Source organism: Suricata suricatta, chromosome 14, assembly GCF_006229205.1.
Source record: "Suricata suricatta isolate VVHF042 chromosome 14, meerkat_22Aug2017_6uvM2_HiC, whole genome shotgun sequence".
In the NCBI taxonomy this organism is placed as follows: domain Eukaryota; kingdom Metazoa; phylum Chordata; class Mammalia; order Carnivora; family Herpestidae; genus Suricata; species Suricata suricatta.
This window is the reverse complement of record NC_043713.1, coordinates 66,791,122-66,814,727: the sequence shown is the minus strand read 5'-3', so window position 1 is coordinate 66,814,727 and position 23,606 is coordinate 66,791,122. Positions and strand designations below refer to the sequence as shown.

The 23,606-nt window shown below is 40.4% G+C and overlaps 1 protein-coding gene across 4 annotated transcripts in view; it reads left to right on the top strand.

Annotated features, from left to right (window-relative positions):
- Positions 1-3: 3 nt before the first annotated feature.
- CHEK2 (checkpoint kinase 2) overlaps positions 4-23,606 on the top strand; it is a 42,892-nt gene continuing 19,289 nt past the window's right edge. For 3 of the 4 annotated variants that reach the window (XM_029922135.1, XM_029922133.1, XM_029922136.1), the window contains exons 1-5: positions 4-83; positions 2,495-2,825; positions 17,628-17,752; positions 17,872-18,019; positions 20,878-20,968. In XM_029922135.1, the coding sequence (XP_029777995.1) occupies positions 2,501-2,825; positions 17,628-17,752; positions 17,872-18,019; positions 20,878-20,968 (689 nt within the window). In that variant the 5' untranslated portion in view covers positions 4-83; positions 2,495-2,500. Of the gene's footprint in view, positions 84-457; positions 534-2,494; positions 2,826-17,627; positions 17,753-17,871; positions 18,020-20,877; positions 20,969-23,606 lie in introns of those variants that run through there. The other variant, XM_029922134.1, reaches the window with a different exon arrangement.

Below are 23,606 nucleotides of genomic sequence, written 5' to 3'. Positions count from 1 at the left end.
GGTGGAGTTTGTATGTGCTTGTTTAGCGCCACGGTGCTGGCTGCGGCTGCTGTGAGTTGTGTTGCTAAAGGTGGGCTCACGCGGTGAGTCGTAGTGGGGAACTTTCTCTTGGGTGTTTAGGGGGTTCGATTCCCGTCCTTGGGGTCTTGATGAGAGCTGAATCTCCCGAATTTTCACTTTGGTTTTTCAGTTTGGTTTGGGGGAGGAGAAGAACGCGTGGGCGACTGTCTTCCTTAGTAGATGAACTTCATCTCGAAGTTCACTTCCCCTGTTAGTTACAAGCTGAAACTGGCCTAGACGTGCATGGTAAGAAAGAACAAAATTGTGTTCTTCAAAATCAGAGGGAAGTTGCTTTGTAAAGAGTTATATAATGTTAGCGAATATTACCGTATTTTAGATTCAATTTCTAAAAAAACCTATTGAGAACCCACTCTTAGCTGCTAGGCGCTGCAGGAACTGGAAACACACTGACCTGTGTGAGAGAATGCCCTGCGAGTGTCCATAAGTGTGTGGGATGGCGTGGCGAGGAGAAGGTAGGAGGGCACCAATCCCCCTTGGGACTCAGTTTCTCTGTTTGAAAAAAAATGTGTTGCACTTGTAAGCCCTTTTCTGATCGTCTGATTCTTTGGGACTGGAATTCTGTTCTCCCAATTATCAAGTATTACTGGGAAAGGAACGTTCATGTATCATCTCATTTAATCGTCAAGATCTATCTACTCAGCGAGGTTGTGATCTGCCTGAAGGTCATGCAAAGTTTTGACTCCTGGGATCTGACTCCAGATTTTTTGCCTCTAACCTTTACATATACTTCTTCCTCATGGCAGAGGGTAATGTGTTTTCCGTCTGGTGGACCATTCCCATAGGCAAGGATAGCAGCCACTTCTTGACATAGTCTTTTCCCGGCTTTCAGAGCAGAGAAGCCTTGCTCAAAAAGCTGAAAGAGGTTCACCCTTAACCTAGGTAGTAGCTGCAGTATTCAGCTCTGGCATCACCTTACTGGTGTGGCTTAAGTAGAAGTCATCAGGATCTTTGTATTTGGAAAGCTATATAAATGCAGTCAGTGTGAGTAATGTTTACTATGTTCTCCTGGAGGAATACCGGAGTATGGGTATCTGGGGAGAAGAGAGAACATCCCCTTCCTGCTTTATAAAAATTAGATTAGGGATTTAAAGTTAAGGATTGATTTTATTGTAGTTTCTTGTTATCAGAGTTTAACTGTCCATCAAGCTAATTCTAAACGAGGGTGGGAACCTCTTAAGGCCTCCTGTGACTCAGAATAGTTTCTGGAGGATTCTGTTGGGCTGGAAGGCCATTTAGGATGCTGAAAAGATGAGCCCCTCATAGTAACTTAGCATCACAAAGCACTAGGTGGAGTTGTTTAGAGCAGTCTTTTTTGTGTTGTCTCATTAAGTAGTCTGGCCCTTAGTTAGGAGTCAGGGTATCTAGAATGAACAAACAGGATGTGGTCTTCACAGGCTTGGGGCACGTTTGGGGGAGGAGGGCCATCAGTGACATTTTATGTAGATGGTCACCCCTGGAGTGGTGCAGTGAGTTAGTATACAGTTTCTCTTTGCTCATCTTCTACCCCAATCCACATGAACATTCCCTTTCTTGTTCCAAAACATGAAATTTAAGTGTAGTGTTGATTGTATTAATGAATACCTTTTTGGTTTCATTTCTAATTTTTTAAAAAAAATTTTAACAAAATTAGATGAATGTAAGCTGTTATGAGTTTTCCCTCCTACCCCCAACTTAGTTAATTGCTTTTAACTTATTTATAACTTTCAAACAATTTTTTTCTTTCTTTTCCCTGTGGTTTGTGGCTGTTCTACAAAACACTGATCTGGTGAAAGTGATCTGATGACAACCTCAGCCCAGAAGAACTATAGATCTATCTAGATTGTTAAAAATTGTTTTAAAGTTTATTTATATATTTAAACATTTTTTAACGCTTATTTTTGAGAGAGAGTGAAAGGGGGGGAGGGTCAGAGAGAGAGGGAAACACAAAGTCTGAAGCAGGCTGCAGGCTCTGAGCTGTCAACACAGAGCCTGACGTGGGGCTCAAACCTATGAATCGTGAGATCATGACCTGAGCTGAAGTCAGACACTTAACTGACTGAGCCACCCAGGCGCCCCTTAAGTTTATTTATCTATTTTGAGAGACAGAGTGTGTGCACTCGTGCATGGATGGAGGGGGAGGGGCAGAGAGAGGGAGAGAGAGAGCGCGCCAAGCAGGCTCCTCTATGTCAGCACAGAGCCTAACGTGGGGCTTGATCTCACAAACTGTGAGATCATGACCTAACCTGAAATCAAGTGTTGGACGCTCAATTGACTGAGCCACACAGGCTCCCCATAGACTGTTAGAATTTTAACTCTTGTAGAATATGCATGCTCCGAATTTTTTCCCTCTGATGTAAATATGTCCATTCTTCACTCTTGAATTTCAAGTCTTACTCCTTGAAACTCACCTTTTTACTGGCCACTTATTTTTGAGGTCGTAATGTCTCGGGAGACGGATGTGAAGGGTCAGCCGTCCCATGGCAGTGGTGCCTGTTCACAGTCCCAAGGTGGCTTCTCGCAGTCTCTAGGCATCTCCTCCCAGACACACGGCTCCTCCTCACACTCGCAGGGCACGTCCAGCTCTTCTACCAGCACAGCGCCCACATCTAGCCAGTCCTCTCACTCCAGCTCCGGGACGCTGAGCTCCTTAGACACGGTGTCCACTCAGGAACTCTGTTCTATTCCCGAGGACCAAGAACCGGAGGAGCCTGTCCCTGCTCCATGGGCTCGATTATGGGCCCTTCAGGATGGATTTCCCAATCTTGGTAAGACCCTTTGTTATATTGTGTAATATTTGAATTGTTCACAGAAACAGTTACTGAGAGTTGTAGCAGAAAGCTTAAGACACTTCTGGAATGATTTTGGAGTTTGAAGGTGATGAAAGATCAAATCAAGGAAGCAGTTTTGGGGGAGTTTACTGACTCTCACCTGCTGTGGATCCCCCTTCATTTATTCTTTCAGCAAGTATCAGTCGGGCATCTGTAATGTTCTATCTGAGCATCTGAAGAGAGCAGTGGATCCTTTCCCTAGAAAAATGCTGATTCATGCAGATTTGCAAACGGTTTTAGACTACTCACCGAAACTTCACTTAACCCCTCCTGTGTCAGCTTTACAACATCCCTCTTAAATTTTGGAATAGGGAATGCTGTTTGATGACTGTTATTTGATTTTATCTCACAATAGCCAACCTTGCAATTTAAATACATTCATCCTCTCTGGCACTTTTTTTTTATTTACTATTTTTTTAAATGTTTTTTATTTATTTTTGAGAGACAGAGAGAGACAGCGAGAGCAGGAGAGGGTCAGAGAGGGAGATTCAGAATCCGAAGCAGGCTCCAGGCTCTGAGCTGTCAGCACAGAGCCTAACGCAGGTCTCGAACCCACAAACCATGAGATCATGACCCGAGCCGAAGCTCAACCGACTGAGCCACCCAGGTGCCCCTCTGACACTTTCTGATTCCAGTAGGAAGGCCTTGCTATATGTGTGTTTGAAGTAGCATTTTAATATTAAAAATGAATGATTAATGTAGTATTTGTACCTTATCACTCTTTATTTCATGTCCAACTTTGATAACCTGAGAAACAGTAGAAAATGGAGAAATAATATAGGAATGTTTATAGGTACAATTTTAAATTTAGAAGTAAGTATTTGAAGCTATTTTGTACTCATTTAAGCCATAGTTTTAAGATAGGTTTAGGGCTGATGTATGGTGAGTGGGAAACAGAGAGATAAGGGGAGAAAAGGTGAATGAGGTGGGCTGCATTGCTTTTATTTATTTTATTATTTATTTTTATTTTTCTAATTAATTAATTAATTTTTAAATTTATATCCAAATTAGTTAGCATGTAGTGCAACAATGATTTCAGGAGTAGATTCCTTAATGCCCCTTACCCATTTAGCCCATCCCTCTCACCCCTTCCAGCAACGCTTTGTTTATTCTCTATATTTAAGAGTCTCTTACGTTTTGTCCCCCTCCCTGTTCTTGTATTCTTTTAGCTTCCTTTCCCTTATGTTCATCTGTTTTGTATCCTAAATTCCTCATAGGAGTGAAGGCATATGACACTTGTCTTTCTCTGACTGACTATTTTCACTTAGCATAATACCCTCTAGTTCCATCCATGTGGAAATGTCCATCTCTTTTAAAAGTGAGATTACATATGTCTCAGAATCCTGATAGGATGAATGGCATAAAATATATGATGCTCTGTCAGGAGGCTATCATTAGTTATTGATTCACACCTGCTTTCTTCTAAATGTTTTATATGTTTAGACCTTAATCTGATCCATTTTGAGTTGCTTTTTGTTTATGGTATGAGGCAGAGGTCTACATTTGTTCTTTTGCATGTGACCATTCTAGTTGTTTGAGCGCTTCTTTTTTTTACATTTTATTTTATTTATTTAGAGAGAGAGGAGAGAGAGAAAGAGAAAGAGAGAGAGCAGGGTAAGGGTAGGGGAATGGAGGGATAGAATTCCAAGCAGGATCCACATTATCAGCACAGAGCCTGACATGGGGATACAATTCATGAATCGTGAGATCATGACCTGAGCCAAGATCAAGAGTCAGTTTCCCAACTGACTGAGCCACCTAAGCACCCCATGTTTGGGCGCTTTCTTGAAGAGACTATTCTTTTTCTGTTGAATGGTCTTGGCACCCTTGACAAAAATTATTTGGCCATAAATCTGAGGGTCTATTTCTGGACTTTTCAATAACATGTAGTGGTTTATGTGTCTATTCTTTTATGCAAGTGCCACAAAAATCTTGATTACTGTAGCTTGATTACTGTAAGCTGTGAAATCCAGAGTGTGAGCCCTGATTTGTTCCTCTCCTTCAGGATTGTTTTGACTATTCTGGGTCCCTTACATTTCCATATGAATTTTAGGACAAACTTGTCACTTCCTGCAAAGAAGGCAGCTTGGATTTTGATAGGGATTACACTGAATTTATAGATTAATTTGGGGAGTATTGAATCTAATATTGTCTTCCAATCCATGAACATGGGACATTTTTCCATTTATTTAGGTATTCTTTAATTTCAGTGATGTTTTATAGTTTTCAGTATACAAGTCTTGTACTTAAAAAAAAGTCTTCCTAAGTATTTTTTAATGTTGCTTATATCATCATCATCATCAATATCATCATCATCACCACCACCATTATTATTAAAGTAAACTCTGTGCCCAATGTGGGACTTGAACTCATGGTCCTGATGTCAAGGGTTGCATGCTCTACTGATTGAGCCATTAGGCACCTGGTGCCTTACTTTTATTATGGGAAAATAGATGCAACAAAAAGTTTTGCCACTGTAACCATTAAGTATACAATTTAGTAGGATTAAGCACGTTCACAATATGTTATGCAACTATCACCATTATCTGTTTATAAAATTGTTCTAGTAATTATCTTCTTCCTCTCCCCCACATAAACTTTATTTATATATAATTGACATATAACATTGTGTAAATTTAAGGTGTACAATGTGTTAATTTGATAAAGTTATAAACTGCAAAATGATAACTACCATAGTGTTTATTAACCCTTCCATCACATCTCATAATTACCATTTCTTTTTTGTGGTGACATTTAAGAGCTATGCTCTTAGCAACTTTCAAGTATATAATATAATATTGTTAATTGTAATCCCTATGCTGTACATTAGATCCCCAGAACTTATTCATCTGATAGTTAGAAGTTTCTACTCTGTAATGAATATCTCTCCATTTCCCCTATTCTCCATTCCCTGGTAACACTACCCTGTTTATATGAGTTTAGGCTTTTTATTTTTATCTTATTTATTTATTAAAATTTTTTTAATATTTATTTTTGAGAGAGAGACACACAGAGCATGAGCAAGGGAGGGGCAGAGAGAGAGGGAGAGAGAATTGGAAGCAGTCTCCAGGCTCTGAGCTGTCAGCACAGAGCCCGATGTGGGGCTCGAACTCATGAGCCTTCGAGCTGTGAGATCATGACCGGAGCTGAGGTTGGCCATTCAACCAACTGAGCCACCCAGGTGTCCCAAGTTTAGGTCTTTTAGATTCTACATATAAGGCATGTAACTGAGATTATACAGTGTTTGTCTTTCTTTGACTTGTTTCACTTACAGTAGTGCCTTCAAAGTCCATCTGTGTTGTTGCAAATGGCAAGATTTCATACTTTTTAAATGGCTAAATAGTGTTTCATTGTGTGTATTTGAGTGTGTGTTTGTATGTGTGTGCGTATATACACTTAACTGACTGAGCCACCTGGGCGCCTCTGCTTTGACTGATTTTTATAGATATACAGTAAAACCTTGGTGTGCGAGCCTAATTCATTTTGGGAAAATGCTTGTAATCCAGAGCACTCATATATCAAAGCGAATTTCAAGAGCCATTGGCTCAGTGTTTATCATGTGACCTTTGGCATCGCATACTCATACTGCAAGACATCACTCATTTATCAAGTTAAAATTTATTAGAAATGTTTGCTTGTTTTGCAGAACACTCAGAACAAGTTACTTGCAATTCAGGGTTTTACTGTACTTGATTTTACTGCTTTTGTGCTTCTTACTTTTCTTACTGCTGCTTATGATCTTTCTTTTCTACTCAGAGTCCTTTTTAACATTTCTTGGGGCTGGTTTAATGGTCATATATTCCTTTAACTTTTGTTTGAGAAACTCTTTACCTCTTCTTCTATTCTGAATCCTAGGCTTGATGGAGAGAGTATTCTTTGCTGCAGGTGTTTTTGTTTTAGTGCTTTGAATATGTCTTGTCATTCCCCTCTGGCCTGTAAGGTTTCTGGTGAAAAAATCAGCTATTAGCATTATGAGGTTTCCCTTGTGTGTAACTGTTCTTCTCTCTTACTGCTTCTAAAATTCTCTGGTTATCACTACTACTTGTCTTTCTTTTTTTTTTTTTAACGTTTATTTACTTATTTTGAGAGAGAAAAAGCTTGTGTCCACAAGTGGGTGAGGGGCAGAGAGAGGGGGAGAGAGAGAATCCCAATTAGGTTTTGCAGTGTCAGCTCACATCCTGACGCGGGGCTTGATCTCACAAACCATGAAGTCATGACCTGAGCTGATTAAGAGTCAGATGTGTAACCTACCGAACCATCCACGTGCCTCACTACTTTTTGTCCTTACGGTTGCTGTGTCTGGGTGAGAATGTCCTTGGGTTGATTTTGTTCAGGGCTCTTTGTGCCTCCTTCATGTGGGTGTCTGTTTCTCTCTCCAGATTAGGGAAGTTTTCAGCTATTAATTTTTCAGATAAATTTTCTTGTCCTTCCTCTCTCTTGTCCTTCTGGAATCTCTATAACATGAATGTTATTACACTTGATGGTCTTGCTGAGTTCCTTAAGTCTTTTTTCATTTATTATTATTATTTTTCTCTCTCCTGTGCACCTTGATTGCTTTCCATTACACTGCCCTCCAAGTTGCTGATCCATTTTTCTGCTTTCTCCAGTCTGCTATTTATTCCCTACTGTATTTTCAATTTCAGTTATTGAGGTCTTCATCTCTGATTGGATCTTTTTTATGTTTTCTATATCTTTGTTAAGGGTCTCATGAGGTCCTCCACTCTTATGTCCAGTGAATATCTCTTTGATCATTATTATTTATTTTCTTATTATGTTTTTTATTTATTTTTGAGAGACCAGAGAGAGAGATAGTATGAACAGGGGAAGGTCAGAGAGAGAGGGAGATACAGAATCTGAAGCAGGCCCGAAGCTCTGAGCTATCTGTCAGCACAGAGCTCGATGCAGGGCTTGAACCCATGAATCGTGCGATGATGACCTCAGCCAAAGCTGGACACTTAACCGACTGAGCCACCTAGTGCCCCGATCATTATGTTTTTAAGTTTGTTTTGAGAGAGAGCGTGCAAATGGGAAGGGCAGAGAGAGAGAGGGAGAGAGAATCCTAAGCAGGCTCCATGCTGTCAGCACAGAGCCCTATGTGGGGCTCAAACTCATGAACTATGAGATCTTGACTTGGCTGAAATCAAGAGACAGATGCTTAACTGACTGAGCCACCCAAGTGCCCCATCATTACTTTAAATTCTCTATCACGCATATTACTTGTCTTTGTTGCAGTTAGCTCTTTTGCTGTGAATTTGTTCTTTTCTTTCATTTGGAAAGTATTCATCTGTCTCCTCATTTTGTTTGACTGTGTATGTTCCTGTATATTAGGAAAGTCAGCTACATCTTCTGCTCTTGGAAGTAATGGGTTTAGGAAGAAGAGGTTATGTAGTGCTCTGCAATGTAGTGTTCCTTGTTCACCAGCATCTGGAGCTTCAGGGTGTCTCATATGTGTGTTTCCTGGACCCTTCTGTTGTGATTGAGCTAAGTTTTCCTTCACTCCAGTCCTCTGTAATGGCTGTCTTTGCCTGTTGTGGGCAGGGATTGGTCCCTGTGTTGTTAGTGGGCCAATTCGAGGTCGCCTCAGGCTTCAACTGAGTCAGGCCAGGTGTTCACCAGAAATGAGACAGCATCAGATTGGAGGGAACATTCCATGTGTTGTCCTCTGAGAATCTTTCACTGGTGGGTGGGGCCTGCAGTCAGACCAGAAGTCTGCTCCCGGCCCACTGCTGAGGCCCTAGTTGGACTGGTGTGTGTGGTTATTATCCTTCCTTCCCCACAGTGTGGGGAGTCACTTTGGAGTGGTGCTGGCCCTTTTCAGGGCTGCTTGCACACTGCCAGGCTTGTGGCACCACTTTGGGCTCCGGCCAAGGCCTATTCGAGGTGGCAAGTGTACAGGCGAACATGGGTGCCTGGTATTAGTAAAGGGTCTGTAGGTCTGCTATGGGAGGGGACCCGGAGCCTGGGCCTGGCTGGAGCAGGCGAGTCCACAGGAGAACTTGGGGCCGTGTGGTGCTGTTAATAACCTACGTACCAAATGTTGGTGCTACACGGATTCCTGTAGGTATAGGTGTTTTTGTGTGTAGGCTGAGGGGTGGGGGAGGAAAATGGTGCCTCTTAGCTCCTCTGTTCCCAGAGAGAAGCCTCCCAAACTTCCCTGCCCCTCCAGCGTTTGCTCTGAGATAAGTATTAAAGTCCTTCCTGTATGACCCAGGGACTTTTCAGATTGCTGCTTCTGTGCTGTATCTGCGGTGCTCTTTGTTGTGCTGTCTCCTTAGGGGTAAGCACTCAGTTTCCGCTCAACCCTCCCAGCGAGACTGTTGAGTTTTTAAAGTTCCGGGTGTTAATCCCTGATGATTGTAAGAACTGAAATTATGCCCCTCTGTTTTCAAAGCCATTCGTTAAGGGGATTTGTCTTCCCCATGCATGCTCCCCCGTGTGAGGGTCTGTTTCTTTCCTTTCTTTGCGCCACAGTGTCCCTACCTTGTGGACAGGCCCGCGAGTCTGTTTGGTTCTCTTCGGCATCTCTGCCCTTCCTCCTCTCATTGATATGACTTCTTTTCTATATTGAGTTGTAGAGGGTCTGTTCTGTCAATCTTTGGGCTGTTTTCTGACTTACTTACACTAATGTGGGTTATCTAGTTGTATCTGCTATGAGGTGAGCTTAGGGGACTCCTACTTCAAGAGCTTCCCATGGAAGCTTAAAATATTAAGGCACCATTAAACTGTTTTCCACAGCAGCTGCACCATTCTGTATTCCCAACAGCAATGTATGAAGGTTCCAGCTTCTCTACATTTTGCCCCAACTTACTACATGTCTTTTTAGTTATAGTCATTCTAGTAAGTGTGAAATGATATCTCATTGGTTTTTTTTTTTATTTATTTTTGTTTTTAAGTGTTTTTTTTAAATTTTTTAATTTTTTTAATGTTTATTATTTATTTTTGAGAGACAGAGAGATACAGAGTGAGCAGGGGAGGGTCAGAGAGAGAGGGAGACACAGAATCTGAAGACAGGCTCCAGGCTCTGAGCTAGCTGTCAGCACAGAGCCCGACGCGGGGCTTGAACCCATGAAGAGTGAGATCATGACCTGAGCTGAAGCCGGATGCCCAGCCGACTGAGCTACCCAGCACCCCTAAATGTTTGTTTATTTTTTGAAAGAGAAAGAGAGAGGGAGAGAGAGTGTGTGCGTGCATGAGTGGGTGAAGGGCAGAGAGGGAGGGAGACAGAGGATCTGAAGTGGGCCCTGCACTGCCATCACAAAGCCTGATGCGAGGCTTGAATTCATGAACCATGAGATCATGACCTGAGCTGAAGTCAGATTCTTAACCAACTGAGCTACCCAGGCACCCTCATTGTACTTTTGATTTGCCTTTTCCTGATGACTAATGATCATGTTTACTTATTTTTGAGAAAGAGAGACTGTGTGAGAAGGGGAGGGACAGAGAGAGAGGGAAACACAGAATCCAAAGCAGGCTCCAGGCTCTGTTAGCATGGAGCCCAATGCAGGGCTTAAACTCATGGATGGTGGGATCATGACCGGAGCCAAAGTCGGATGCTTAACCTACTGAGCCACCGAGGCACTCCTGACTAATGATAATTGAACATCTTTTCATGTGTTTATTGGCCATTTTATATCATCTTTGGAGAAATTTCTATTCAGAGCCTTTGTTAATTATAATGGTTTATCTTTTTATAGTTGATTTATAAGTGTTCCTTTATGTATTCTAGATATAAATACCTTATCAGATATATTTTGCAAATATTACTTCTATTCTTTGAGTTTATTTTTTGCTTTCTTTTTTTCTTTTGAAGTTTATTTATTTGAGAGAGAGAGAGAGAGAGAGAGAGAGAGAGAGACAAAATTCCAAGCAGACTCCGTACTGTCAGTGCAGAGACTGATGTGGTGCTTGACCTCCTGAACTGTGAGATCATGACCTGAGCTGAAACCAAGGGCGCCTGAGCCACCCAGTTGAATCTCATTTGGTCATATCTAATCCTTTTTACATGTTGCTGGATTTGGTTTGCTATGGCATGTCTGTCTTTAGTTGTCTTCTGATAGCTTTGCTTCTGGTTATAAGGGTATTAGTAGCCTCAGAATGAGTTGAGAAGGTTCCCGCCTCCTGTATTTCTTGGGAGAATTTGGGAATTGGTATTAGTTCTTTAAATGTTTGGTAGAATTTGAAATGAAGCTATCTTTTAGACTGCCTGGCTCAGTTGGTGTAGCATGTGACTCTTGATCTTAGGATTGTGGGTTTGAGCCTTATATTGGGTGTAGAGATTACTTAAAAATAAAATATTAAAAAACTCCAGTTTTTGGTTTCATTCTTTTCCTTTTTTTAAAAATTAAAGTTTCTTTATTTATTTTGAGAGAGTATGAGTGGGGAGAGGGGCAGAGAGAGAGAGAGGAAGAGAATAAAAGCAGGCTCTGCTCAGTGTGGAGCCCGACACAGGGCTAAGTCTTCTGTCTGTGAAGACAGACCTGAGCCAAAACCAAGAATTGGACGCTCAACTCACTGAGCTACCCAGGCACCCCAGTTTCGTTTATTTTCTTAATTATCTTTGTATTTTCTAGTTCATTTATTTCTGCTCTGAATTTTTTTTTTTTTTTTTTTTTTTTTAGAGAGGGAGAGTGTGCAAATGGGGAAGGGGCAGAGGGAGAGAGAATCTTAAGCAGGTTCCATGCTCAGTGTAGAGCCGGATGCAGGGCTCAGTCTCACGACTGTGAGATCATGACCTGAACTGAAATCAAGAATTGGATGTTTAACCAACTGAGCCACCCAGGCACCCCTCTGCTCTGATTTTGATTACTTTTCACTCTACTTTTTTAAAATTTTATTTGCTTCTCTTTTCCAATGTCTTAAGGAAGGTTAGGTTATTGACATAAAATCTTTATTTTGTAACTTAGACATTCACAACAATAAATTTCCCTAAGAAATGCTTAAGCTGCATCCCATAAGTTTTGGTATGTTGTTTTCTCATTTCATTCATTTCAAAGTATTTACTAGTTTTTCTTAATGATTTTTTTTTCTTTGTCCCTTTGGTTTTTTAGTTAATTCTGCTTAAATGGGAATTTACTAAATTTCTTTGTGGTTTTGAGCTCAAATTTCATTACATTGTTGTTGGAGAACATACTTTGTGTGATTTCAATACTTTTATTGTTCATGAAGTAGGTTTCTTGCTCTAGTTTGTGTTTTGTTTTGAAGAATGTTTTTCATTTGCATTTGAGAAGAATGTATATTTTGTTTTTGTTGGATGGAGCGTAGGAACTATCATTATTTAAATTTCAAAATAATCCTGTGAGAGACTGTTTTTATTCTTTCCTCCATTTTACAGAAGAGCAAACTGTGGCTCTAAGCCTCAGTTGATTGATTAACTTGTCTACAGTTTTATATAGCCCAGAGTTAGTAGAGGCAAGATTTAATCCTACAACTTTTCAGACTTTAAACCTATGTTCTTAACCTGCCATTGAGAAAGAAGTAAGTGTGCAGTAAGAAAAGTGATGAAAGTTAGCAACCAGAGGGAACTGTGGATCCCAAGGGAGGCTTGTTCCTGTTGGAACGGAGTGTGAGAGAAAGTGGTAGAGGGAGAGATTAAAAATGCTTGAGGAGGAAGAAAATAAGGGTGAGAGTGTAGCTTAAGGGCTGGAGTTGGGAAAGAGTGAGGGTGCTGTAGTCAGAAAGACATGGGTTCAAGTCCTAGCTCTGCTGCTGTCTAGCTGTGTGACCTCAGGCAAGTGATGCTACCTCTCTGAGCCACACCATCCTCATCTGTAAAATGGTGGTGGTGGGGAAGTGTTAAAGCAAAGGTGAAGATGATAGGCCAAAGGTCAGAATTGAATGGGAATCAAAGGAAGAGAGGGGTTAACTTTTCTCGGATGGCTTTAATTTATTTGTCTGTGATATAGGATCTTCTAAGAGAGAGGACAGTGAGTTTGAACTTCAGAGAGGTCTAGAATCCCTAGTAAAAGGAAACGACTTACCTAAGTTTTCTTTCTCTCTCTCTCTCTTTCTTTCTTTCTTTCAACTTACCTAATTTTCAGTTTGCTCGTCGAAACCAATGTATCTGTTGCTCTCCCTACATACACATTCTCTCGCTTGCACCCCTTTCTTCTCTCCTGGGAAGATGGACCCGTCCTTCCCTGGGTTCATACCCCTCATTACCTTACTGAGAGATTCTGGTCCCCTTGCCTCCTCCCTTGTTCTCCCTGCCCTCCTCCTGGAGGGCACGCATCTGCCTGGGGGTTCTCCTCATCAGCAAAGATCACCTTCTGTAGGTGGTCACTTCTTACAGTCTCTGTCTACCATCCTTGGACTGATAGTTTCCTGGTGAATTCTCTATGCCCTTCCTTTTCCGAGCTGGTGCAAAAGTTCTGCTTTTCTAGGAGAAATATTGTGATTTATTTATTCCTTCCCCTATTAACAGATACTTAGGTTGCTTCCAGTTTTTGTTCCCCTAAGCGAGACTCCACGAACGTCCTTGTGGTTGTCTCCTTGGTCAATTGGCAGATGTGTCTCTGGGGTAGAGACTGAGTTGAATTGCTGGGTCTTTGTGTCAGCATGGCTTTACTTTGTAATAGATAATGCCATATTGCAAAGCGTCTGTATATTCTTTTCCTTTTTATTTTTAGATTAATTGTAATTCACAATACATTGCTTGCAATCTTTAAAAAAAATTAAAAAAAATTTAAAAATTTATTCTTGAGAGAGGGAAAGAGGCAGCACGAGCAGGGGAGGGTCAGAGAGAGAGGGAGACACAGAATCTGAAGCAGGCTCCAGGCTCCAGGCTCTGAGCTGTCAGCACAGAGCCCGATGCGGGGCTCAAACCCATGAGCCAGGAGATCATGACCTAAGCCGAAGCCGGACGCCCAACCCACTGAGCCACCCAGGCGCCCCAGCAACTGGCTTTTCACAGTCAGCATTGTATCTTAGCTATCCTTATCTCAGAATGTAAAGATTCTCCTTCCTTTTTATAGATAATGTAAGGGGTTTTTTTTTTTGAAATTATCCCTTACTAATAGGGATTTCAGATTGTAATCTTTTGCTATAAGAATAATGCTATAGTGAATAACTTTTTAGTTTTGTCCTTATATCCTTACATAATACAGATGCCTCTATCCATGGGATGAATTCCTAGAAGTGGAATTTCTGGGCTAGTATATGTGTCTATGTATTTCTTAAAAATAGATGTGTGGGGTGCCTGGGTGGCTTGGTAGGTTAAGTGTTCAAGTCTTGATTTCAGCTCAGATTATGATCTCCCGGTTTATAAGTGTGTGTGCACGTGCTCCCTCTCTCTCTCAAAATAAATAAAGAAACTTAAAACACATTATGGTGAAATGCACATGACATAAAATTAACCACTTTATTTTTCTTTAATTATTTTCTGAGTTTATTTATTTGATTAATCTCTGCACCCAGTGTGGGGCTCAAACTCATGACCCTGTGGTCAAGAATTGAACGCTCTTCTGACTGAGCCAGCCAGGTGCCCCAAATTAACCATTTTAAAATGAACAGTTCAGCACCATTACAAGTTTGTCTATTTCCGAAACACCTCTATTACTCCAAAATAAAATTCTGTACCTATTAAGCAGTTACCTCCCTTTCCTCTCTCCTCCTGCCCCTGACAACCAGTAATCTGTATTTCATTTCCATGGATTTAACTATTCTGGATATTCTATATAAATGTAATCATACAACTCATGGTGTTTTTGTGTCTGGCTTCTTCTAATGTTTTAAAGGTTTATACATGTGGCATGTATGAATTTGGCATTTATTTTTTATGGCTGAATAATAGTCCATTATCGGGGCACCTGGTTAACTCAGTCAGTAGAACATGAGACTCTTGATCTCAGGGTCATGAGTGCAAGTAGGTATGGAGCTTACTTAAAAAAAAATGTATTATATAAATATGTATGTGTGTGTATATATATACATATATTTGTATATATGCATGTGTATCCTATTATATGTAAATACAATTGTTTAATGCATTCATCCATCAAGAGACATTGGGTTTTTTCAATGATTTGGCTCTCGTGAATGGTACGGGTATGAACACTTGTGTACAAGGATTTGTTGGGGTACCTGTTTTCAGTTCTTTTGGGTATATACTGAGGAGTGGAAATGCTGAGTTGTAAGGCAATTCTATATTTAACTTTTCAAGGAATGACAGACTGTTTTCCACAGTGGCTGTACCATTTTACGTTCCCACCGGTCGTGTATGAGGGTTCTGATTTCCTCGCATCCTTGCCAACACTTACTATTTTCCTTTTTTTTTTGTTTTTTTTTTTTGTTTTGTTTTGTTTTAAGTAGACTCCATACCCAACACAGAGCCCAATGCAGGGCTTGAACTCATGACCCTGAAATTAAGACCTGAACTGAGATTGAGAGTGAGATGCTCTGCTGATTGAGCCATCCAGGCGTCCCTATTTTTCTTTTTAAAAAAAAATATTATAACCCTCTTCATCCATCTGAAGTGGTTGCATTGTAATTGATAGATCTTGCCAAATTATCTTCCTTAGACTACACATTATATTTGCTGTACAAATTACATTCTTACTGGCCATGTAACAGATTCTTCATACCTCTTGCCAACACAGAATAATATGTAATTCTTTGATTTCTGTTAATCTGATAGTTGAAACATGAAATCTTTTTAGTGTGTGTTTATTTATTTTGAGAGAGATAGAGAGCACAAGCCGGGGAGGGGCAGAGAGAGAATCCCAAGCAGGCTCCAAACTGTTAGTGCAGAGCTCAACATGGGCCCAAACTAACGACCTGTGAGATCATGACCTGAGCCAAAATCAAGAGTCAGACACTTAACCAGTTGAGCTACCTAGGCACCATGAAACATGAAATCGTAATGTATTATTGGTTAAAAAATTTTTTTAAATCTGTACATGTTTATGTATTTCTTTAATTTCATTTAAAATAATTTTTTTTAATTAAGAAAAAAATTTTTTTTATTTTTGAGAGACAGAGAGAGACATCGTGAGCAGGGGAGGGTTAGAGAGAGAAGGAGACCAAGAATCTGAAGACAGGCTCCAGGCTCTGAGCTAGCTGTCAGCACAGAGCCCGACGCGGGGCTCGAACCCACGAACCATGAGATCATGACCTGAGTCAAAGTTGGACACCCAAATGACTGAGCCACCCAGGCGCCCCTTTTATTTCATTTATTTTTTATTTTTTTATTTTTCATTAAAAATTTTTTTAATGTTTTTTTATTATTGAGACACAGAGAAACAGAGCCTGAGTGGAGGATAGGCAGAGAGAGAGGGAGATGCAGAATCTGAAGCAGGCTCCAGGCTCTGAGCTGTCAGCACAGAACCCGACGCGGGGCTCGAACACACAGACTGAGATCATGACCTGAGCTGAAGTTGGACACTTAGCCAACTAAGCCACCCAGGCATCCCTTATTTCATTTTTTAAAAAGATTTTATTTTTAAGTAATCTCTATACCCAATGTGGTGCTTGAACTCACAATCGCAAGATCAAAAGTTGCATGCTCTATGGAGCGCCTGGGTGGTTCAGTCATTTAAGTGTCTGACTTTGGCTCAGGTTAATGATCTCATGGTTTGTGAATTTGAGCCCTGCGTCAGACTCTGTGCTGACAGGTTGGAGCCTGGAGCCTGCTTCCGATTCTGTGTCTCCCTCTCTCTCTGCCCCTACTCCGCTCATGCTCTATTTCTTGCTCTCTCAAAAAGTAAACATTAAAAAAATAAAAGAATTGTACACTCTACCAAGGTGCTCCAGGTTTTTAAATTAAAAAAAATTTTTTTTACCTTGGCCATTTTAGCTTATTGTTTGAGCCATTTGTATTTCTGTCTCTTATAAATTGTCTCTTCATATCCTTTACCCATTTTTACTGGATTGTCTTTTTTTTTAATTTGTAGGTATTTTACACATATTAGGGAAATTAGTACTTTTTGATATGACTTGCTAATACTTTGCTTAGTCCGTCTTTATCGACCTTTATTTGCCTACTATATTCATTGTCCTCGTGCTGGAGCCCTAACACAGGGGACCCAAGGCTGCCCTCCTGGAGTTTGTTCTGAAAGGGATGTGCAGGGAGACAATAATAAATAATTAAGGTAAATTCTGGTTACCGTCCATACTTAGAGGGAAACAAAACTGGATGTTGTTAGGATGCTGGGTGATGTGGCAGGCTAATACAGAAAGGCCAGTGGAAGGTGATAGTTTGAGTCCAGACTCAAAGGCAAGATGGCTATGCAAGTAGCTGGGAACAGAGGATGCGAGGGCCACACTGTGGGGGTGAACCCGGCAGACTGGGGCAGTGGAAGGCGTCAGAGGGACTAAGTAGAGTGATCAAGGGGAGTGGTGCAAGGTAGAGGCTGGGAGGGAAGCAGGGGCTAGATCCTGAGCGTCTAGCCTGGCATGGGGAGGAGTGCACATTTTATACTTAGTACCATGGGAAGCCTCAGGAGGGTCATGAGGAGGAAGTTATTTGATTTTAAGTGTTTTTTGAAATCATTAATAATTGCTTGAGAACTTTTAATGACTTCTTGTTATTTCATGGGTATGTAGGAGTCATAGTTTATTGAACTCATTGGAAAATCGTTCTTTTCCTCCTCCTTCATTTTTATTACTATTCCATTTTGGTAAAGGTATCTGTAAGCTTGATTGCTTTCTTAGGTTATTTTCTACAATTACATTTTATGAGCAGTTTTTAAATGTGTTTGATGCATGAAACTCAACAGCACTCCAGTGTGTACTTTTGTGTTACAGAGTGTGTCAATGACAGCTACTGGTTTGGGAGAGACAGAAGCTGCGAATACTGCTTTGATGAGCCACTGCTGAAAAGAACGGATAAATACCGGACCTACAGCAAGAAGCACTTCCGGATTTTCAGAGTAGGTGACAGAAATCCGTATGTTTGGGAGAATGGGTAATCTCATCCTTAACCCTGGGATATGTTAGCACTGTCACTCCCCACTGTTAAAACTTTGAAATAAAATGTTCTCTATTTTAGGAAATGGGTCCCAAAAACTCTTACATCGCATACATAGAAGATCACAGTGGGAATGGAACCTTTGTAAATAGAGAGCTTGTAGGGAAAGGAAGACGCCTTCCTTTGAATAACAATTCTGAAATTGCACTTTCAGTGTGGAGTAATAAAGGTAACATTACTCTCTTCTGGCTACTGGATCTTTTCTTCCTCTCATGTAAAGGGAAGATTGACATTGTGCCCTTTGCCAAGTATGGTTTAGGTAAATAATGAAGGATGGTTAGTATTCAGGATTCAACTCAGTCCTGGGTGCATTCTTAAATTTGGAAAGATTTCTATCAGGACTGATTTTCTAAAGTGTAACTGTTTTGATAAGTTTTACTTAAGGCTGTATGCTTGCTGTCAGTGGGATGATGCTGCTTAAGATGGTTCATTGTTCATTGATTGATGCAGTTTGTACCACATCAGTCTTAGATGTCAGTGAGTTGTTGTTTTAGGCCATTAATTATTCTCCCTTCGTCTTTCCTTCTTCCCTTCCTTTCTTCATTCTTCCCTTTTATTTCTTCTATTCATTAATTGCACGTATATTTATTGAAGTTTGTTTCTATGCCAGGCATTAATTAGGGTTTCTCTGTAAGAATCTCAGTTTAAATTTTCTACCCTCTTGGGGCTCATGGGTGGCTCAGTGGGTTGAGTGTCCGACTCTCCATTTTGGCTCAGGTCATCATCTCACAGTTCGTGTACTGACAGCACAGAGCCTGCTTGGGATTCTCTCTTTCCCTCTCTCTCTACCCCTCCCCTTTGTGCACACATGTGCTCTCCCTCTCAAAATATATAAATACACTTAAAAAGAACACCCCAAATGGTTATTGTCCGACAGTTTTGATATTTATCATCATCATCCGGCAGCATTTTATAAACAGCCACTCCAAAAACTCTACTAATATCACATCTAAAATGAGCAGTTGTCATTCAGCACAGAAAGAATTAGAGCAACCTGAAGAGTTAAGTGTAATCTCACAGTGATTTTAAATGCTTGGACAAAAGGAATACTTTTGTGTCTTTGATTAAAAAAAAAAACAAGCCCGCAGAACTTCACAAAACTATCTGAGGGTTGAATGAATGGGAAGGGAGTATATGTGTGGATAATACCTTAAAAATATAGATGTCCATGTGGCTCCTAGGTAGCTTAGTTGGTTAAGTGTCCAACTTCAGCTCAGGTCATGATTTCCTGGTTTGTGAGTTCAAGCCCCACTTTGCGCTCTGCACTGACAGTGTGGAGCCTGTTTTGGATTCTTTCCCCCTCTCTCTCTGCCCCTCCCCCACTCGTATGTGTGTTTTCTCCCTCTCTCAAAATAAAGAAACTTAAAAAAAAAATAGATGCCCATAGATCCTGGTCCAGTAATTCCAGGGATTTTAAAAATCTTCCTTAGGCTTTTCTTAGGCAGTCAGTCTTCAGACTGGCATCTGGGAATGATGGCCATACTGGGTATCCTAAAGTGCAGTTTATCACAGTTTTCCTTGTTTCTATTTTGTTTTCGATCTGATGATAGTCAGGGCAGCTGCATAGGGTTTTGCAGTTTGAGAGCTCCTTGTGCAGACGACAGCTGAATGCTGAGATTTGGCCCGTCTTACTTGATAAGCTGTGTGCCACCTTTTCTTAGTTGGTCTATGTATAGGGCAACTTTTCCACTTTGAGCAGACGTGCTGTATGGGCACAAGGTGGCCTTAATTGAAATAGATCAGACCGGCACTCTGCAGATGACATTCAGTTTAATGACATTTTATTAGGCATTTCCTATTTGTACTTTAATGTAAAAATCCAGATTGCTTTGGAAAAGGTAGACTGTCCGGCCATACTGAGCCTATAATTCCATACCTGGAGGATTTGCCAGTTATGGCAGTGGAGCCTGTCTGTTTTAGGTGGGCAGTGTGCTTTCCCCATTCCAGTCCTACTGCTCCGTGTTGTCTTAGACCCAGCCCGACCCTCCCTGTGTACCTGATCCTGCCGTAAGTGGGCAACTGAGTTTGCAGCTCTTGAAGTAGACCCTGACATCTGCGAGATGTAGCCCTCAGAACCCCTCAAATTCCCAGATTCTCAGATGCTACTGGAACATCTGGGTTCATAAATATCCCTGAACATAGAGAAACTGTTGTGTCTTAGTTTGCTGTCATTCACTATGCAAGTGTCTGTCTTCTGCGGGTCAGCCTGAAATGCAGCACACTCAGGGGGCTCAGATTTGTGCCAGCGACTGGAACTCTAGGTTACTCTAGGGAGGTTAAAACCTGTCACCTGAAATCTGAGAAACTCAAGAGTCTAAACAAATTTCACTCTTTTGAGATATCACAGACAGTTGCAAATTTACCATTGATTTTGTAGAATTGAAATACCGATAATTGATTGCGGTCTTGGTTCATGTGGATGGTTAAATTTTTAAATGAGTGAGGTTATTATTATTTTTTTTTCCTGGAGTACAGCCCAAATAATGGAGGAAAAGGGGATTTGGAGGAAAACAGTATTTACGTAACTTTACAAGCAGGTTCAAGATGGTTTGCATTATAAAATGCCAGCCATGTAAAGGTATTACATGGCAAAAAGAAGATAATACTAGTATGATGAGCTATGGTCTGCTCTTTTGGGGATGTTTATATGCCTAGAACATTTTTTTCTATGCTCAAACTGATTGCTTATTGGTTCTGGGTTTATGCTAATCTGCACAGGTATTTTATATTAGTTGCAATTGACTAATATTCTGAGGCTGAGGAATAAGCCATATATGGATGGATTTCCTGTACTAATATGAGATTTTTGATGCTTTGTATTTCTATTGAAGGAGATTTGACTGTCAGTGTCCATGGGTTTCCCTGGGTTTCATAATGTGTGTTAGCCTGGTGAACTAATTCCTTTATGGTTAGATGTTAAATGTAATTGAAAACAGTTGTCTTATATTTCATGTTTACTAAAGTTTAGGAGCATTTTATCTTTAGTGGATAAATTAATGAGACCTCTTTCTGCCCTTTCCCCCTTAGTTTTTGTATTTTTTGACCTGACTGTAGATGATCAGTCAGTTTATCCTAAGGAATTAAGAGACGAATACATCATGTCAAAGACTCTCGGAAGGTAAATTGCTTTTTGTTTTTACGGAAATTGCATTCATTTTTTTCTAAACATTTGTCGTTGATTAGATTCTTGTTCCTGGTTTTATAACATTCATATTTGTAGGACACCTGTTTGTGATAGGCGTGTTATTGATTTATTTGATTATGATAAATTGAAATAGTTTTCCTTATAAATTTATCTTTGACAGATCAGTAAAGTGGCATTCAAAAAGTTGGTTTTCACAGGGCACCTGGCTTTTACTCAGTTTTAGAAGAGCATGTGACTCTAGTCAGGGTCGTGAGTTCGAGCCTCACGTTGAGTGTAGAGGTTACTAAAAATAAATAAATAATAACATTAAAAAAAGTTGTTATTCACATGCCATACAATTCACCCATATAAAGTGTATAATTCAGTGATTTTTAATTTTTAAAATGCTTATTCTTTTTTATTTAAATATTTTAAAATATTTATTTTTGAGAGAGAGAGAGAGATACAGCATGAGTGGGGGAGGGGCAGAGAGAGAAGGAGACGCAGAATCTGAAACAGGCTCCAGGTGCTGAGCTGTCAGCACAGAGCCAAATGTGGGGCTTGAACTCATGATCTGTGAGATCATGACCTGAGCCAAAGTCGGATGCTTAGCCGACTGAGCCACCCAAGCACCCCAAAGTAAATAATACTTTTAATGGAGAATAATTATAAGTAAAGATTAGTGAGAAGAGAGATGCTGTTTCACATTTTTGCATATCTCTTTGATATCTAGCTTACTCGAAAATGGCTAGATCCTGATATTTACTTCTTTGTTCAGTTTGTTGTAATGTCACATGCCATGTAGCCTCTGGGAAACTATATGCTCATGAGAGAATGAGGATGAAAAAGGCAAATGATGTCTTAGTATTACTCTGCACATAGTTCAACTTTGCGGACACTCTGAAAGTGTCCTGGGGTTCCTTAGTGGTTGCCTAATCCTACTTTGAGAACCACATCCTTAGGGACACCTTTACCACATTGCACCATGTCCTTCACTGTTTCATCCCTCCCTCACTCCCAAAGGCCTTTCTCTTTATTGACATATTTGGAAACATGAAAGTAAAAATTAATAGAAGGAGATAAGCACCCATATTCCCACTACACAGAATCAAACACTGTGTACTCTTTATAACCATCTATGGGAGATATTTTAGTTCATGGATATTAAATTCAGTAACTCACTGTATTTTCACATTGCATTGGTGCTTGGAAGTTTATAGCTAGATTTGTGCCCACCCTTAAGACATGTATGGGACTTAAGAGATAAAGTATAAAGCTGTAAAAACAAAACAGGGCATCTCTGTTTTCTGACCTTAGATTTGGCAGTGGTTTCTTTCTTTTTTTCTTTTAATGTTTATTCATTTTTGAGAAAGAGAAAGGGAGATACAGAAACTGAAGCAGGCTCCAGGCTCTGAGCTATCAGCATAGAGCCCCTTGTGGGGCCCAAACTCATCAACCGTGAGGTCATGACCTGAGCTGAAGTCAGACATCTAACTGACATCTACCCTGGTGCTCCGGCAGTGGTTTCTTAATTATGGCGCCAGAAGCACAAGCAACAAAAGAAAGAAGAATAGATGAATTCAACTTCATCAAATTTCACAACTTTAGTGCATCAAGACACTATCAAGGGAGTGAAACACAACCCATGGAATGAAAGAAAATATTTGCAGATCATTTATCTGATAAGGATCTAGTACTCAGAGAAAAGAACTATTATAACTCAACAATAAAAACAATCCAATTTACAAATGGGCATAGGATTTAAATAGACTTCTCCAAAGATCTACAAATGACCAAAACCCCATGAGAAGAGGCTCAGCCTCATTTATCATGGGGGAAATGCAAATCAGAACCACAGAGGATACTACTTTACAGCCCCTAGGATGACCCTGATAAAGAAATGGAAGGTAGCGAGTGTTTGTGAGGATGTAGAGGAATCAGATCCTCTGTATACTACTGGTGGGAATGTAAAATGGTGTAGCCACTGTGGAAAATACGTTCTTGGTTTCTCAAGAAGTTAAGCATAGAATTACCCTATGACCCATGATTCCTCTTGTAGGTATATCATCTCCTTCCCCCAGTTGACAATAGATGTTTAAGTAAAAATTTATGCATGAGTGTTCATACCATGTAGCATAAAGGTAGGAACAACCCAAATAAATAGGTAAACAAAGTGTGGTCTGTCCATACAATGAAATATTATTTAGCTATAAAAAGGAATAACTACTGACCCATGCTACAGCATGGGTGAACCTTGAAAACATGCTGAGTGAAAGAAGTCAGAAACAAAGGATCACATATTGTGTGATTTCATTGATATGAGATATTCAGAATAGGAAAATCTTTTGAGACAAAGCAGATTAGTGGCTCCCAGCAGCTGGGGGCAGGGTAGAATGGGGGTGGGGTTTCCATTTAGTCTCATGAAAAAATTCCGGCGCTAGATGGGGGAGATGGTTGCACCACGTTGTGGATGGACGTAATGCCACTGACATGTAGATTTTAAAGTGACAACAGAGGTAAATTTTATGTATATACACAATATACAATGAAAGGGGTGTGTTGATGAACCCATTGCCCCACCCCTAACTCACAATGGTGACAGTCTACTTGGGTATGTAATGAGTGATTGATA